The sequence below is a fragment of the Macrosteles quadrilineatus genome, unplaced genomic scaffold (genome assembly GCF_028750875.1).
Source record: "Macrosteles quadrilineatus isolate MER2022 unplaced genomic scaffold, UCM_ALF_1.0 Scaffold_5__1_contigs__length_97177068, whole genome shotgun sequence".
Classification (NCBI taxonomy): domain Eukaryota; kingdom Metazoa; phylum Arthropoda; class Insecta; order Hemiptera; family Cicadellidae; genus Macrosteles; species Macrosteles quadrilineatus.
In genome coordinates this window covers 80,104,731-80,122,947 of record NW_026542598.1, presented here as the reverse complement: position 1 = coordinate 80,122,947, position 18,217 = coordinate 80,104,731, and the positions used below count along the sequence as shown (strand labels likewise).

Below are 18,217 nucleotides of genomic sequence, written 5' to 3'. Positions count from 1 at the left end.
TGGGTTATAAATAAACTATTTTAGCTTACCAAACTTTTAATTTGTTTTCTGACTCTTTTCAAAAGTTTTTCTTGCAAAACTAAATCCCCAGAAATTTCACATTTAGAAATTAGTTTAATTTGCTTCTTCAAAAACTTCTCCATCATAGACCATTGCAACTTATCACAATCCTTCAGATACGTTTTTTGAACCATCTTTCCATTAGTGGAAGAGTGTCTCACATTACATTCAACTTCTAAAAATTTCAACAAGTCTTTGGACGATTGAATGTTCTTGATGGAATGTTCATACGATGCACTTATTTTAGGGGTTAGAATACAGCTACTGTCTCTCGTTTTTGTGGCTTTATGATTTTTCTGAACCGGTAACGGAGATATTGTCGAACTGGTATCAAACCGTTGCTTCTTTGGCACTATTGTATCATTTGCTGTTTTAGTATTGTTTCTCTTATTTGGTTTGGGCAACGGTAAAGGAAGCATCTCTACGTCAATTGTACAGTCGATATCTTTAGATTCTCTTGACACAGTTTCTGAAAAAAAACAAAAACAATTTAACCTTGAAATATGTGTGCAAAAAGATCAAAGAGTTTTGGGGTACAAGCCACTACACTACGAAAATTGACAACTTTATATATTTTAATTTATTTCTTTATTGTACAGATAAATGTATATACAAATAACAAAAAATATCATACCACTTAATAGCTCTAAATGAAATGAAATGTTTATTCGTCACATAAGTTTACAAGATTGTGATTTTCATATATAAACATATGACATGTCAATCTACTTTACTATCTAATAATACCTTATGCTAAATTCATTGTTTTTATCAATCCATAAAACCTAAAGCTAAGTTTTTATAAAATCATCTAGGGAATAAGGACACAAGAGAATGAGATAAGATTTTAATTTTCTTTTAAAGGATGACATATTTTCTTCAGTTTTAATTTGATCTGGGAGGTTATTGTAAATTTTCCTACCCATGTACCATGGCGATCCTTCATACAGAGCTGTTCTATGCACAGGATATGGAAGACCATTCCTGTTTCGGGTTTACCGTCTTAAGGTCTGGACTAGGATGTAACTTAGAGCAAAATAGCCTAGCTTGTAATGGTCACATTTTATTGGGGGGTTCGTTTTAATTATTTAAAGGCCGCGAAGGCTTGAGCGCGCTTGACAACAATGTCACACATGTCCACTGCAGCTGGTCATGTCTCCTAGTTCGAGACTCGCCCGCTGTCACCTTGAAGCGCTGCCGTAGACGTGGTGGGGAGAAGCCGAGACCAGCGGACAGGGGATAGTTCTTGAGACAGTCGGCGTCGAGCGTTAGGTTCGCGCACACCAACCAACCCTCCTTAGGCCGTGCGAGCGAACCAAATAATAAGGTATCCGGACGAAGGCGAGAGTAACCCGGATGTAAATCTGGAAGTGTCGTGTTACGTAAGTACACTGTATATAGCTAGCGTATACGTTGTATTCATCCCCGTATCCACTTTGGCGAGGGAAATTGCGTTATTTATTAGGCTATTCTAGGACGTTTATCGTAGTTTATTATAGAATAACGTAGTTTATCGACCGACGCTGCGAGTGTAGTGTCGCAGTCACATACGCCGACTTTTAGTCATCCAAAGTGGTTTTGTTTTATTGTAATCAGGAGTTTTTATTTATTTTCCTTAAAGTCAAGAAGAATTGGCCTAGGTGCCTTCTACGTTTTGTTTTATTTCCTTATTTACTTATCGCGAGTTAGCGTCGTTTTCTTTTAATTCCGAGAAGATTATTTTTAGTTTTATTTCGAGAAGTGAGATCTTTCGTTAAGCCTAGGAGCTGGTTATTTATTTTATTTCCTAATCGTCGCCTATTTATCTATCAGCCCTAGTAGTTAGCTTAGACTTGGCCTTGTCAGCGCGTCGCTGTGCTGACACCAAGTTATAGGAGTAACTATAGTTAGTGTATTCCTTAATAGCAACTCGTGTACGGTGCGTCGACGTGCCGAGGTACACAGTGTGTACTTGTGTACTAGCAGATCGGCGCGACATTAACATCTACGAAGATCCAGAAGTGGGAAGCGAGCGACGAGGATTGTCAGCGAGACCCTGGACTACTCGAGCTGTCCGAGCAAATCGGAGGTAAGTTTACGATAGGTGCCCTACCCGACATAAACACCTCACAAAGTGGCGCCTCCGAACAGGGACATTGAAAGTTTCGTTATTATCGTAATATTCATACGTGCTTCACGTATTGGCGCCCGAACGGTAAAATCGATATCGTAGTGGTTTTTTCTTTGGAATATAAGAAAAAGCGAAAATGGTAGGATCGAGTGTTAGCGCGAAAACTACGCCTAAAACGGTCAGAGCGGTGACTGAATCGACCTCGACTACGACGACTACAACTGCCGGGTCTTTACAAGCTCAAGTAGCGCAAACTATTTCACAACCAACTGTGCCATCGACTTTAAGTTTTCCCGCTACGACCGCAGAGGCTACTCAGCCTCAGGTAGGTACAACGACGACACAGTTAATGGTACCAACGACTTTAAATTTACTTACTACGACTGATCGTACGTTGACGTCTAAGAGTCCCTCAGAGGATGACCCGCGAATTGGGTGGATTCACACGTTAACCAAGGATGAACTTCGTTACGAAATGAGTCGATACGGTTTGCCTAATATGGGGACAGTCGACGAACTTCGCAAGTCGTTTTGTAAATTTTGGAAACATGGCATTCCCCGAGCAGTGTACGGTAAGGACGTGAATGATAGCGTGGACGGTGCGACTGCACTTCCACTCAGGTACGACACGGGATATGTCGACTCGCGACCAGGTGCCAGTGACATACGAAGTGCGGAACTTGACAGAGTACGGGAGATAGTTGGTTTGCCTCCAGGAACCAACTTTGAGGACGTTTGTCGTTCGTTATCAAGCCTAACAATGCGCGCTGATAACAATCAGGCCAACAATCAGGCTAGTAATTATCCAGTCAATATGTTACAATCAGATCGTTTTACAAATTCCGAGGGGTTAGTGTATAGTACACTAACCAGACCAAGTGTTAACTATGCTTTCGACACCTCCCACTCTACAGATTCGATTAATCGAACTACGGTGCCCGGTACCGGTCAGCGACCGTACGGTGGGTTCGCGAGCGAACAACTAGGTATTGCTACACAGGCAAGCGTGAATCACGGATTCAGTAGTGGTTTGCCTTCGTGTCACGAAAATTTGAACGTAATTCGTAAGGTTGGTGTTGACGTCTCGGCGTTGTGCAATCTAGTTCGAAAGTGGAACGTTCGTTTCGACGGCACTAAAGACCCCGTTTCTTTCTTGGAACGCCTGGAAGAGCTTATGGAGGCCTACGAAATTAATAAGAACGATATTATACGAGCACTCCCCGAGCTACTACATAGTAATGCACTGTTGTGGTATCGAAACTATAAGGACTCCTGGCATAATTATGAGTCATTTAGATCGAGTTTCGAACTACAATTCCTACCACCGGGATACCAGCGAAATCTAGACGAAGAAATTCGGCGTCGGACTCAAGGTGACAACGAAGCGTTTAGAAACTTTGTTGTGGCTTTAACTACTCTCATGCGACGCAAGGGAACCCTCAGTCTCCACGAACAATTGAATATTTTGTATACGAATATGAGACCCGAATATAAGTTGACGATGAGGAGACACGATTTTTTCTCGGTCGACGAAATGCTCAGACAAGCGGAACACGTTGAGAGCTATTTTAGGGAAAAATCTCTTTTCCGCCCCCCTCCCCCTCCGTCGGCAGCGTTGGTCCCTGAAACGGCTTATCACCCGAGACGAGGACGCGATAATAAATCGGGAGATAATTTCGGAGTTTCGACGATTGGCGAGTGTCAGTCGTCAACTGGCGTGACGGGACGATTAACCGAGAAGCGCGTAGGCTTCCGGTCAGAGGCAAGACCACGTAGGTCACGAGAACACTCTCCGAACCCCCGGACGGGTAATTTTACGAGGACTTCGTCATCTACAAAACCACGACGTAACTTGGAGCGTGAGCGCGGAGGTTCACCCCGAGAAAACACTGCAGTTCCGCGATGGCCGAATAACATGAGAGAAAAATCTGCTATCACATGTTGGAACTGTGACAAGAAAGGTCACATGTTTCGTGACTGCCGTATGCCCAGAACTCTAAAGTGTTTCTATTGTAAAAAGGTGGGTATCCGAACCCACGATTGTCGGTGTCGAGGAAAATACCAAATGAGGTCGCCTGAATCCTCAGTAGTACCTTCTACGAAGACCTCCCCGGACTGGTGCGCTTGGTTAGAGAAAATTAAGCAATTCCCGGAAACCGACAACGCTCAGGTTCAGGCCAACGACAGACGACCGCACGTATCGGTGACGATAGCAGGGCGAGAGTTCGCCGCGCTAATAGATACAGGTGCCGTAGTCACGTTGATCGGCACGGCGGTGGCACGTCACTTGGAACAGTCTGGAATTATGTCTGTTTTGACTCCTATGGTAGTGAGACTCGCCAACGGTAGTTATTCGAAGTCGGACAAGTCCTATCACTTCAAAGGTCTATTGAAAGGACGAATGGAAGAGTTCCATGCTCTGTATCTTCCCACGCTTACCAGTGACATAGTTCTCGGGATCGATAGCTTAGAGCGACTGAACTTGGTGACATACCACGTGGAGGTAGAGAATACGAGACCGAACGCGCCTGATGGAGTGAACGAACGGCACGGTGTTGAGGCTCAGTACCAGACAGGTACCGCCAACAATGTGGCTGGTGCGTTATCGCAACAGGCAGAAGGTGTCGCCGAGTATACCTCCATCGAGACAGCGGTGTGTCCCATTCAAGTATGCGTTAACTCGAACGCTAAAACACCCGGGAGTGATCCAGAAAGGTTGAATGAACGATCTGGTGGCACAGACAGAGGGTACGATAAACTTTGGACCAAGGTGAATGTTAATCCCGGGAGTTTCGATAAATACATTATTCGTAGCGGCAAGCTATTTCGGTTGAACGGTCGGAAGGATACGGACGGTGATAGTCGCGATCAGAGAAGGAGGATGGGTGTTCTTAAAAACGAGCGCCAAATGTTCGTTGCAAGTAGAAAGGATAATCGAACGTCGCCGAGTGATATCCATGTCAAGCGTAGGAACAGTTTCCTGAGGTCGTGCGATACAACTCAGCCAAATCGTAGATTGAAATCTAACTTTGACGAACAGGCCAACACTTCTCTTTTACGTAGGCGTGAGAGGAGAGCGTTCTCCCCGCCAGAGAAGAAGGGCCGAGCGTTGGGTGCGGGGATGGTTTGTCGCCTCGCCCACTAGAAGAAGCGTTTGTACGAGCGAAGATACCTGTAGGCAGGTACCTTTTTTTGTTTGTTTTTTTGTCGCCAAAGTGAAAAGGGGGTGTAATGGTCACATTTTATTGGGGGGTTCGTTTTAATTATTTAAAGGCCGCGAAGGCTTGAGCGCGCTTGACAACAATGTCACACATGTCCACTGCAGCTGGTCATGTCTCCTAGTTCGAGACTCGCCCGCTGTCACCTTGAAGCGCTGCCGTAGACGTGGTGGGGAGAAGCCGAGACCAGCGGACAGGGGATAGTTCTTGAGACAGTCGGCGTCGAGCGTTAGGTTCGCGCACACCAACCAACCCTCCTTAGGCCGTGCGAGCGAACCAAATAATAAGGTATCCGGACGAAGGCGAGAGTAACCCGGATGTAAATCTGGAAGTGTCGTGTTACGTAAGTACACTGTATATAGCTAGCGTATACGTTGTATTCATCCCCGTATCCACTTTGGCGAGGGAAATTGCGTTATTTATTAGGCTATTTTAGGACGTTTATCGTAGTTTATTATAGAATAACGTAGTTTATCGACCGACGCTGCGAGTGTAGTGTCGCAGTCACATACGCCGACTTTTAGTCATCCAAAGTGGTTTTGTTTTATTGTAATCAGGAGTTTTTATTTATTTTCCTTAAAGTCAAGAAGAATTGGCCTAGGTGCCTTCTACGTTTTGTTTTATTTCCTTATTTACTTATCGCGAGTTAGCGTCGTTTTCTTTTAATTCCGAGAAGATTATTTTTAGTTTTATTTCGAGAAGTGAGATCTTTCGTTAAGCCTAGGAGCTGGTTATTTATTTTATTTCCTAATCGTCGCCTATTTATCTATCAGCCCTAGTAGTTAGCTTAGACTTGGCCTTGTCAGCGCGTCGCTGTGCTGACACCAAGTTATAGGAGTAACTATAGTTAGTGTATTCCTTAATAGCAACTCGTGTACGGTGCGTCGACGTGCCGAGGTACACAGTGTGTACTTGTGTACTAGCAGATCGGCGCGACATTAACATCTACGAAGATCCAGAAGTGGGAAGCGAGCGACGAGGATTGTCAGCGAGACCCTGGACTACTCGAGCTGTCCGAGCAAATCGGAGGTAAGTTTACGATAGGTGCCCTACCCGACATAAACACCTCACAAGCTTTCAAGAATTTATGCTAGGAAGACAGACTATCAGAATAGGAAAGAGGTACTCTCATCCACTCTGGCACAGGGAGAAACCAGTTTTACACAATACACCAAAATTAGAATACTCCACTGTCAAAGACAACACTTTTCTCCATAACAGTGAAACATTCTAAATTTGTGTATGGTGTAAAGTTTTTGATGTTACTGGTACTGGTTTTGATGTAAACTAGTTACTCATTGGGATAGCCTGCTATCCTGACAAAATCCCCAATTCACAACTATTATTTCTTTTAACAATGCGATGGATATTTAGCGACCAAAGTCACTTTTGACATAATATGAAAACAAAATGTTAAATTACCTCCGATATCATCAAGATCAAGTATTTCTGTCAAGTTTCCGTTTATCTCAGTCTTATCAGCTTCCGAAACAGCAGGATCTATTTCTGTCAGGAGTTTATCTGGCCTTTTTCTGCAACATGAAACACAATTATGTAATTGTCACCGATAATCTCTTATCCTTTCTCCAAAAAGCGACTTAATGTACTTTTACATAGCAATTGAAATAAATGTATGTTAAGGAAAACTTTTATTGAGTAATCTTAGAAAAAAAAAAAAAAAAATTGACAACACTAAATTAAAGAACTTGTACTGTAACAGACTACAGTTTTTGTAGCAAGGTGAAGTAACATCTTCAGTACAAACTGTTAAGTATTCTGTGATTTATTTTGCTTTTAGTCTGCCTCAAAGACATAAACGTTTTAATATTCAAATAGTTTTGCCTTTGGTCTGGCTCTAAGACATGTTTTGGGTTACTCAGGAGAGGGGTTTTTAATATTAACATGTGGTATGTTATTATTGTTTTTAAAAAAATGTTCTGTTGATGTTAAAGAAATACAACTGTTTGTAATTAATCATTTTTACTCTTCATTATTTTGTGATTTTTCTCAAAGTATCTAATAAGTTCTAAGTATTTTTCCTCTCTCTTCACTATTAATATAACCTCAAGACAAATCAAGATTACAGAGAATAAGTTCAAGGCGAAATCTCTTAACATTCCTATTCCAGCCTAAAGCTAAATTATATTCTCTCCTCTCTAATGATTTCACAAACCAACCATTAACAGGGGCTACAAGGACATCCTATCTAAAAATGGCTGGAACTGTTTTACATATTATTTCAGGCTAGGCTTAGCCTAGAGGGATGCGGCACTGTCAATAGCTCAAGCCGCCTTGGGTGATTGATCGAAAACGGGACCTAAGGGACATAAACCCTGCACTCTATAGGGGCTAGCTTGCTGCCTAGTTGGATATTTAATAGAAACTAATACTATCAGGTATTTTCTACTGCAGCTCGGATTAATTTCACATCGATTCTCCATGCAACGGAGAGCCAACAGCATTGGATATAAACATGTGTTTGTAACAAAAGGTTTTGGCTTTGATAAGTCTGCTAGGCGCTTGTGAGCAACTTTAACTCAAATAACTGAGAGCTGTTAGGATGAAACCATCATCATGGGTGCCGCTTTAGATATAAACAGTAAAAAGATTGCTTCAAAACCATTTATAGAAACGCCAGAACACACTCAGATAATGGTGGCCAGGTGTAGGCTACTAGCAACACAAGCGAAACATGTAGCGACAGGGACTGCGTACTGTTTTCGCCAACAACGTCACCAGTAGAATTTTTCAACTGAGCGCAAATGGTTAAGGTTTGGTACTGAACCACTGTGGCGCACAATTTGTGCATGTTGTTTGTCCTACACAACAAAAATCTTACCCCACATTTTTCATTTTATTTACAGTTACATATTTTCTCATATGACACACAGTACTTACACAGACTTAAGACTGAGGTACGCAGGATTGCCTAGAGTTGCTGCCAAGTCTAGAGGTAGGAATGATCCCTCAGGCAGCCAAGGGTGAGAACTTAGCTGTAGCTTGTCTAGATACTGATACAGGCTGCTATACCACTCACAGCACTTGCGCACTATAAACTGGGCTAAAGTCCTGCAGAAACCAACATGTAGTTTTAGTTATTTCTTTAACCGAACTTGTCAAACAAAAAAGTGTTGTGTTAATTCAATTACTATTAAAAATTTAGGCTGCTTAGTTGAGCAATTCTATAAAAATCAATCAATCAATTCTTAAAGACAGTAGCACACACTTCTGTGATTTTTAAGCTGAAAATAAATGCAGGGTGAAAGTAGAATGGAGTGGGATTGTCTGCGTTATGTTACTAATAACTGAAGTTTCTTTAGATAAATTCTTATTTACAGCTAGACACACACACAAATACACCCATTACACTCAAATCGTCCTGGTGATCAAGTCTGACTTTTCCCGGGACTCAAAAAAGTCTGCTTCTTCAGGGTAGGAACATTTGAATTTTGTCCTGCACATGGATCGAATGCCTAACCACGACTGGACGTCATATTTGATCCCCAGAATGATTGCATGTGATGAGTGTATATGTGTCCAACTGTGTATCACGAGTCCAGAATAACTCCAGACAATAATAAAGATCAAAGATGATTGAAGTCCGAAAAAATTTCAAAATTGTATACCTTGCCTAAAAGAATGTACAGTAATTAAAAAAAGTCAAATTATCAAGTACGACTGGCTCTAGTCTCGACCCATCAAGAAGCAACTAGCTTTTATCATCATCAAACCAACAGATTTCTGATTACCAAGAGAACACTTTTACCACTCAGCTAATTAGAACTGGTTTGACTGCATGAATAATTTCAGTAATTTACATCTCCAGTGACATATACGTTTCAAAATTACGTATTGAAAGAAAACTTATCGTATTTCATAAAACACATAGTAAGTGTTTGCTCTTTTGGGTTAAATTTTTGAGGCTGTCCATCTGCTGTCGATTCCGGCTTGCCTAAATGACTTGAATCGTAACAGAACTTCACTCACTTCAGTTCATCACATAGACTTGAAATGAAGTGGTAATGAACGTGAGTACTGCGACTATCTGCAGTACTATCCTGATAATCATACCAATTCTTTAATACCAAGGCAAGAATGTGGTTCGGATTCCACTATAAACTGTAGGTCCCTTAGTTGCCATTAGCTGTTTGGGCTAATTAACAGCTGTTTCTAAGGAATTTGCCAGCCTTAGTCACTAACAAGACTACAAGATCGCGCCACTCATCCTACACTCCTATTTGGGTTAAAATACGCACATAGTAGCATCCCCATTTTAATAATTAATAATTGAACGTTTCTGATACAATTTTTAATACAAATTTAGTATTGGATGGGGATAAGGATGTAGCATAAAGCACAAGGGCCACCAAACTTTACGCTAAATACACAAAACATTCGAATATTTTACTGTCACTGACAGTATTTTCAACTAAGGAAGAGAACGTTTTCTTTCGGTCCAATATCAAGTTGAATGGACTCACCATAGTCTACTGACCACTGCAACGGTGAAGAAGGTGATTTCGTACATGTGAACTAGCTTCAAACGAACAAACAGATGACCAGCAGCTTGTGTGCAGAGGGAGTAAACTCTGTTAAACAGATGAGCCACACTCAGCAATCTCACCAACATCCACTCCAGCATCTGACGGGAAGGACCTTTGTCATCTGTCAGAGGAAAGCAAACTTCAATGGCGTAGTTTTATGAGGCCTAATAAACAGTATCAGCAAACCACACATACTTTCTCCCATTAGCTTGAAATTAAGATGGAATATCATACTTGTTATATGAACAAACAAAAAAAGTATACAGAGGGCGTAACTTAACTATGGGTTTTTGTTTGGAAAATCACTAAAACTGCAATAACTATTGAATCCTAATTTTTACAGCATTGCCATTTTATTCAGATTGAAAACAACAAAACGTTTATGAAATAATAAGTTTTAACCAAAATAATTTAAACTATTTTTGTGTAAATCTGATTTTTCCATGTAATAAAATTTAAATAGGGTTTTGTAGAAAAATGTCAATTAAATAACATAAAAAAAATGTAAAAACACATGATATAATAGTAAGGAAAAACTAAATTTAATCAAAATCAGAACCACAGGAGTTGTTGGTAACTCTGTACGTACATCCCTATACCCAAACACAATTTTTGGGATAAGGAGGAATCAAAGAAAGATGTATGAGTTAAAAACACTAGTAGAAGTAAAGCTAGCCAAAATTGTTATCATATTTCAGGGAAAGAAAGCACTCAACTAACTTAAAGACACAGTTGTATGGAGGAGGTATAGAGACTAATGAAAACAAGAATAGATTTAATAACTATAAGTATTCAGATTTGCTTCAACGGTCATCTTAGCTAAAGACATACCTTGAAGTGTGTCTTTTATTGAATTCACCGTGGATGGTAAATGAATGGACAAGTAGTTGGTTAGGCATCGGTTTATCTGAAAACAAAACCATTTATAATTAGGTTACTGAAAATAATTACTGGTCACTATTTCAAATTCTTGTGACCCAAATTTTAAAAAGTTTCAAGTGAACACCTCATTCTGATTTTTACAAAGTTTATACATAAATAGTGATTTTTGTTTGACTTACAACTAATTGCGCAGTTAATTTCAATTTGAGCAGCATGCTTAAGTGCATAATTTACGCTAATATTAAATTAAGGTTGAAAGTATGCATGGATTGAGATGCTCTGTGTGTGTATCTTTCTTAATAGGCTACATAGAGTTTTTTCAAACTTATTTTTTAACACTTTATAATCTGTGCCTGAGTATAGCTCGGTGCATTAGTTCGTTGAATTACACCCGCGAGTGTGCTTTTAGCAGCACTTGTCGCATTTGGGCAACGGTGGCATGGTAGCTCAGTTGGCTAAGGCTTTACACTTACAAATGTAGCATTGAGGTCTTTCTACGTGCGTGGATTTGATTTTCATACTTGTGCAATCCATACTAAGCTCAATGTTTGGCTTAGCTGGCAGGAGAGGCCTACCCTAAAAACCCGTTTTGGCTTGGGTGGAAGTTGACAGCATTATTGAGTTAGGGATTACACACAACACCTGTTTTGCTTCTTTTTACATTAGTAAAGACAATTCAATTCAATTCAATTCAATTCAAATTATCTTTATTCATCAAGTACATTAGAAATATATACATGAATAGTGTCACATTTCTTATAAGTTATAATAAAACATACATGCTTATAGTAAATGGGAAAAATTGTAAAAGAACATAAAACTAACAGTTAAAACATACTTTGATTAGTAGGGAAAGAAAAGTCAATTACAGTTCATCAAACACACAGATTTACAGATTTTGCTTTCTCTTTTTAACTAATTTCCCATATAGGGAATATTATCGTAGGTCTCATGGTAAGACCTGTAGGCTACCAGGAACCATTTGACTTTTTCGTTTTGATGTCTCCAGAGGCCAAAAACACCATTTGTTCAAATTCATATACAGTAGACTCCCTCTTATCCGGACTCCACGGGACCGAGGCCAGTTCGGATAGCGGTTTTTCCGGTTAAACCGACGTCCCCAAAAACTCGTAAAAACGGACTGTTTAAATGCATACTGTATACAGTATTTGACTTACATTTAGGAGAGCATTGTATTTAGACACGTATTCACTGGTCTCAAATCTTTTCCACGAGAACAGTCGTTTCAGTACCGCCCACTTCCTGTCGATCTATTCCGGTTAAACCGATGTGCTGATAAAAATTGTCCGGTTAAAGAGATGTCATTTCTACCGAGTGTAGTCCGGTTAAACCAATGTCCGGTTAAAAGGTGTCCGGATAAGAGGGAGTCTACTGTATATATAATATATATGTGTATGTGTGTGTGTGAGTGTGTGTGTGTACGTTAGCACAATAACTTGATCAAAATCGATAACGGCCTTGGCAAATAGTTTTCATGCAAGATTATGGATTTTTAATATGCACATACTTGGAACCCACTTACTGTATTTAAAATTTTAGTTGTAAACCTCTACACGTAATTCTTTAACCTATTTTCTTACCATTTGAAGTGTTTTGAAACTCTTTTCCTGGCGTAGTTTATATTTCATTCGATAAATGAGCCTGGATAATGCAGCTGCTTCAGAATCTAGCTGCTTTAAGTCGTTCATAGTTTTTTGAATACTTATCATGTATGACTTGAATTTTGAGACAGTCCCATCTGCAACAACAATAGAATAGAGCATTTATTAGTATAAACACAGCTTAGTAAGGTGAATTATTGGCTACTTATTATCCAACACCTTACTGTAAAGTGTGTGATGTAAAAAAACAGTCACGAAAATATAATTATCAATAATAATCTGAAGTATCAAATAGAGGGAGCAACTGGTCTAGTGGTAGAGGTGGGTCTTCAGTGCCCAAGGTTACGGGTTCAAATCCCGCCAATCCCCAATGGATAGGGGAGAGCGGGCCTAAACCGTACACCCATTTTTTTGGCCTAGAATTCAAGCTAGGTGATCCCGACAAGTGCTGCTATCTAGCAACAGAATGCGCAGGTTTACAGTATCTGCATGGTTTTGCTATGTGTGCTAGTTTCAATGTTTCAGTAAAAAAACATGTTTCTACTCACTTGCTTCTAATTTTCGTCCAGTACTAAATAAAAAGTTAGTGAAGTAGCATTTATCGTAGTCTATTAACTGTGAGGTCATAATAAACTACATCCCTTAAGCTCTCTTTTGGTTATTAGCGATGATTGGTTAAGTGATAGAATTTGAGTTTTTATGTTTATAAATTCCCACGAGGTACAGATTGGGGCTAAACCGTACAGCTCTGGTACAGGGTGCTGCTCATGTTCAGGGTGGGTCCATTCAGCTTGCAGTGCTGCAGAGAACTACATTTGTGGACTTTTTCTTCTTTCTTTTAATTTTGGGATGAAATGTTATACATTTTTTCATAAACTTCATGTTGTTCATGAAGGTTGGTTTTTTAAATGCAATTTCTTCTAAAATGTTTGAATTGTAAAACACTGTTTCTTAACTACAACCTTTATATAGTAGGCTAATAAAAAGTGTTTGTACAATAATTTGTTGCAGTACTATTATATTACTAACCTAAACAAATAATTTTTGAACTGTACGGAATAGCCCCCCCCCCCCCCGGGGCTATTTCGTCCAAGGTCAATTTTTTTTATTACCAATTTTTACATGTAAAAAATGAAATAGTTCCAAAATGTTTATATAAATTCAGTAGCCAAATAATTAAATTATATATTGATTGTGTTTACATTACTTTTACTTCGTAATTTGCGATGTAACTACGAATTTCCCTTATGTGTACGATATAGCCCCGCTCTCCCCTATTATCTATGTGATAATGCCACAATCCTCTAGGAATAGCCTGAAAATATTTTTTTGGGGAACCAACAACAAGTCCAACAAATTATGAATTATTTTTAAATGGGTGGAATTGGCGAATACTTACTAAATATTTAAAAGCCGCTTGGAAATATAGATGGGTATTAATTAACAAATTTAACTTTGACTAGTGTTATATAATTAGATACTGGTAACGATTTTGTCCTTTTGTTTGTTCCTTTGTTTTATGTATTTCAAATTAATTGTATTTAGTTGAATGTAACTTAAGTAACAATTGTCTGCCTCTCATGCTCGGAGTAGGCCTACTTGAAAATATTTGGATTTTTTTAAGTAGCATTTTTATACTTTTAAGGATGGTAAAAGATTATTTTTACGAAAAGAATATTGTGTTCTGCAAACCACAACAGACGGTTTTATAACCATTGTTGATTTATGCTTTTATTTAGTAATGTTAATTTTTTGTGAAAAATAAATCATGTTTTAGCGAATTTCCCATATAGGGAATAAGCTATTACCGTAGTACTCACGGTAAGACCTGGACCCGGGACCGATTTTTTTTTTCGTTTTGAGGTCCCTAGAGGTCAAAAACACCATCCGTTCAAATTCATATATATATATATATATATATTTATATATATATATATATATTTATATATATATATATAATATATATATATATATGTGTCCGTTAGCGCGATAACTCGAGCAAAAATGATCCGATTTTGATGAAATTTGGTACAAACGTGTAAACCTACGTTTATTCGAACGAGTTCGCGAACCAGCATGATCGGACCATGGGAACGGGGGTTTATGGGGGCTGTTATGGGGTAAAAAAGGGTTTTTCCCATTTTTGACCCAAAAAACATAAAATTTTGCAATTTCTTTCGAAACTATTTTGTAGAGCTTAAAAAAACAAATAATTTAGTATATTGAAGCGTTATAATGCGCCTAATGGTTACGGAGAAAATTCCAAAAAATTTTAAATTTAAAATTCCCATGTTATTCTTATGGAGAATAAGTAAACTGTTGTAGTTTGCTTGTTTATAAACATATTTTGCCCAAATTTGGAAAATGTTTTTATTTCTTACTAACTATTAACATTTTACATAAAAAACACTTTTACCCTCCCTGTTGCAGCAAACCTAAGTATGTTTTAAACTGATTCTATTTAAATAGGGAATAAATGTGATAATTTTAAGGAGACATTTTAGTGTAAATCCATTCAGGGAAATGGAAATTCGCTTAGTCTGCAGGTTTGCTGCGGCGGGGGTATTTTTCTCTTTTTTTCTTTCTTGTTTTTAGATTTGAATGTAACTATTTCATCCAGCATATTTAAAGAACAGTATTATTCTATTCTGCTTCCTCTTCCTGTTGTGAAGCACGAGCAGTTGGTTAAAACTCAAAGGGCTTCTTGGGTATAGGCCTTTAATGAAATCCTTATATATCTTTAACCTGAATAGTGAATACTGGATAGTGAGTAATTAGGCCTATCTAATTTCATCCTTCTAGCTATTTCGGTAGTTGGACGGAGAGTAAATAATCAGACAAATGTGCACTTTGATTTTATATATGTTTGAATTAAAGTAGAAGTGATTCCAATCTGTGTGCTTGGGAATCTGTTTCTTCTTGGCGAATACAAAAACTTTTGAATCAACTACCAATGAATTTTTACACAGCAGTGGACCATGACAACACTCCCAACAAAGGGCCTATTCATCTTAAAATTTTGTCAGTATTTGCCCCGTGAACATCTCAAGTTTCCAGGTAGGCTGGAAGAAACTGTTGTTAAGTTTGTTGAAGAAAAATTAATATGTCAGTGTAAAGAGATCTCCTTAAAAGATTATACAAAAAGGTTGGTCAAGAAGGGGCCTCCAAAATTTGGATCAGAAGAGTTCAAGAATTGGGAAAAATGCCACATAATTCTTAACACGTTCACTGCGAGGGTCGGGAATTCCCGCCCCATGGTACCGGCGCCATTAGCGCGGGGCGGGTATTGTCGTCCTTCACCAATGCAAACCTTGCTTCAATGTGAGCTCAGCCATTGCCGGGGAACGTTGTAATCGTTTGGCCTGTAGCTTAGAATGCGAGCTTTATTCTGGTGTAGGTTGGTACTAAAATTTCCCGTAAAATTCTGTCTGGCAATGCTTTTGTCCCGTTTTTGGGGATTTTCTCTATTCGAGCCAAATTACAAAGACTCTGGTTATTGATCCAGGCAGTGCTGCTACCTTTGGGTGTTTCAGTGAACTAAGTCCACTTTCGAGGTAACGCAGAACAATCACCACTGCTCTTTTGTGATTCGTCTTACTGAGATATTTCAATACCAATAGCGATCGATGAATCAGTTAGCGCGCCGGGGCTCCGAGCGCCTGTTTGAAGGTATGCCGCACTGAACGTGTTAAGAAAAGCTTACTAAGGATAGATTTTGCATTCAGTAGAGTTACTGCATAGGAAGGGAAAATATTTAGTGATAATTGTATTAAGTGATAATTAGCTGGACTGGAGAAAGGTGTGGGATTTTATCAAACTGTTAGACATCTAGTCTGGGATTTAAATATATACCAAAGAATGCAAAAGTTACCATGTATAAAACTTATATTGGCCTACCGACAATTACCTATGGGTGCAGAAGCTTTTTTTAAATAAAGAGGTTGGCGGACTCTTTTAACCTTGCATTTCCCTTCCACAAAGACTAAGCGCCCGTGCGTGGATCGTTTACAGTAAAGCAAGGAGTGAGCCGGTACAGTACAAAGGTGAACTGTACTGATAAGTTTTAATGGCAGTGACCAGGATCCGAACCCATGACATTGTTGCCTTGGGCCCGAAATCCGCGACGCTACCGACTGAGCCACCGACTCACATAATGCTTGGAATATAACAGAGGGGAATGGAGTAGGGTTCAGGCGGCGGAAAGGAAGTTTGTAAGAGGTATTAGTGGGAAAACAAGATTGAATATAATTAGGAATGAAGAGTTGAGAAGAGTAATATCTGAAGACAACTTGAGAGAGCGAGTAGAGAATTTGAGATTGAGATGGTTTGCTCTCTTTAAAAAAATTGAAAACGAAAAAAAATCCTAAAAAAAATTAGTGAACTTCACATGAACGAAAGGAGACCAAGAGGAAGACTTAGAAGAAGGTGGATTGACAAGAACTAACTTATCATAAGTTATTCAATAAAAAACTAAATATATTTAATCAAAGTGAACAAAACAAACAATAACCAAAACTTATTGATATGGTTACCGCATAGCAGGTTTGCCACATAGTTAGGTTAGGGAAAAATCGGGACATCACCCTCCCTCCCCACGGATTAACGTAGGCTTAAATACGGACATAACCAAAATCGGGACTGTTTCGACAGAATCAGGATGGGTAGCAACCCTGCCGAATGGGGTTAAAAAATGTATAGCTTAGTTTCTTCAATTTTTAGTCGTACAAATAACTTAACTTAGGCCAATTAAACCCAAGGACAAAAAGAAACAACTTATTGATGTTTTTGTTATTGTTTTATCACAAGTTAGGGCCTATGAATGGTAGGCTAAAAGTCAATTCGATGCAATTATACCGTACCAAATCCTAATAATTATGATATGACTTAAATATATCCTATATTCATATTTAATCCTGTAATGAGATCTGCGGAACTGTATACCTTTCAGTGAACGTTGCTTCTTTAGGGATTTAAATGGTAGGCCTAGACCTATTAGAATCTGCCAACTAGATGTAGGCCCTAACTTAAGTTCAAGTTAAGTTAAAAACACCTTAGATCAGACTTATCAAACCTTCAACCTTGAAAGAAGCCCCGTGGCTTGTTTTACTCTCGTTGAAGAAGCTAAGAATGATTCAAGTTGGTAGGAAACAAATTGTGATTGTTAACTTAGCCCATCAATAGGGGCCTAAATGAGATAAAGTGATAACTTAAAGCCTAGACTAAATCTAGAACACAAACTAGGTCTAACTTATTTCATAGATTTATTCGTTGTGGTAAGAATTACTATTAATGGCTAAAAAGATGTTAATACATAAACACAGACACGTTCCCAAAATAACCAAGGAAACACTCTAAAGAGTAGCAGTAGATAGCCTAACCTATTTAAGCTGTCCAGTTATTAAGTTACTGATTATTACGAATAACTTACACACATTGCTGCATTTTAGAGGGCATGATAGAATAACTGGTGTAGTAAGATCCAAATGATTCCAAAAATGAGAATCCATTTTAGAAAATCAGGGTAAGATTACCAACTTGAAATTTTACCTCTAAACTCTAAACATACATAACCTTCAAACAGTTAAGATTGTCATTGTCAATCACCCACATGTTTGTTTATGTTATTGTTATTATGTTTTTTTTCATTCTTTAGTTTTAGCATAGACAAAAGAAATACCAATAATGGTCTATAATAATAATGGTCTATTGTCTTTGGTTTTAGATTTTCAATGATAGTTGGACCCAGTGGTTGGACCATGTTGGACGTACTGTAGGGACAAC

General features: G+C 38.7%; 1 protein-coding gene across 4 annotated transcripts in view; it reads right to left on the bottom strand.

The window, feature by feature from the left end:
• Window positions 1-18,001, bottom strand: part of LOC128994355 (uncharacterized) — a 60,850-nt gene extending 42,849 nt beyond the window's left edge. For 3 of the 4 annotated variants that reach the window (XM_054418876.1, XM_054418875.1, XM_054418878.1), the window contains exons 1-7: window positions 17,865-18,001; window positions 12,416-12,573; window positions 10,764-10,839; window positions 9,870-10,053; window positions 8,287-8,457; window positions 6,811-6,920; window positions 30-529 (exon numbers count right to left, since the gene is read on the bottom strand). In XM_054418876.1, the coding sequence (XP_054274851.1) occupies window positions 30-529; window positions 6,811-6,920; window positions 8,287-8,457; window positions 9,870-10,053; window positions 10,764-10,839; window positions 12,416-12,573; window positions 17,865-17,943 (1,278 nt within the window). In that variant the 5' untranslated portion in view covers window positions 17,944-18,001. The remainder of the gene's footprint in view (window positions 1-29; window positions 530-6,810; window positions 6,921-8,286; window positions 8,458-9,869; window positions 10,054-10,763; window positions 10,840-12,415; window positions 12,574-17,864) is intronic. The other variant, XM_054418879.1, reaches the window with a different exon arrangement.
• Between the last annotated feature and the right edge of the window lie 216 nt (window positions 18,002-18,217).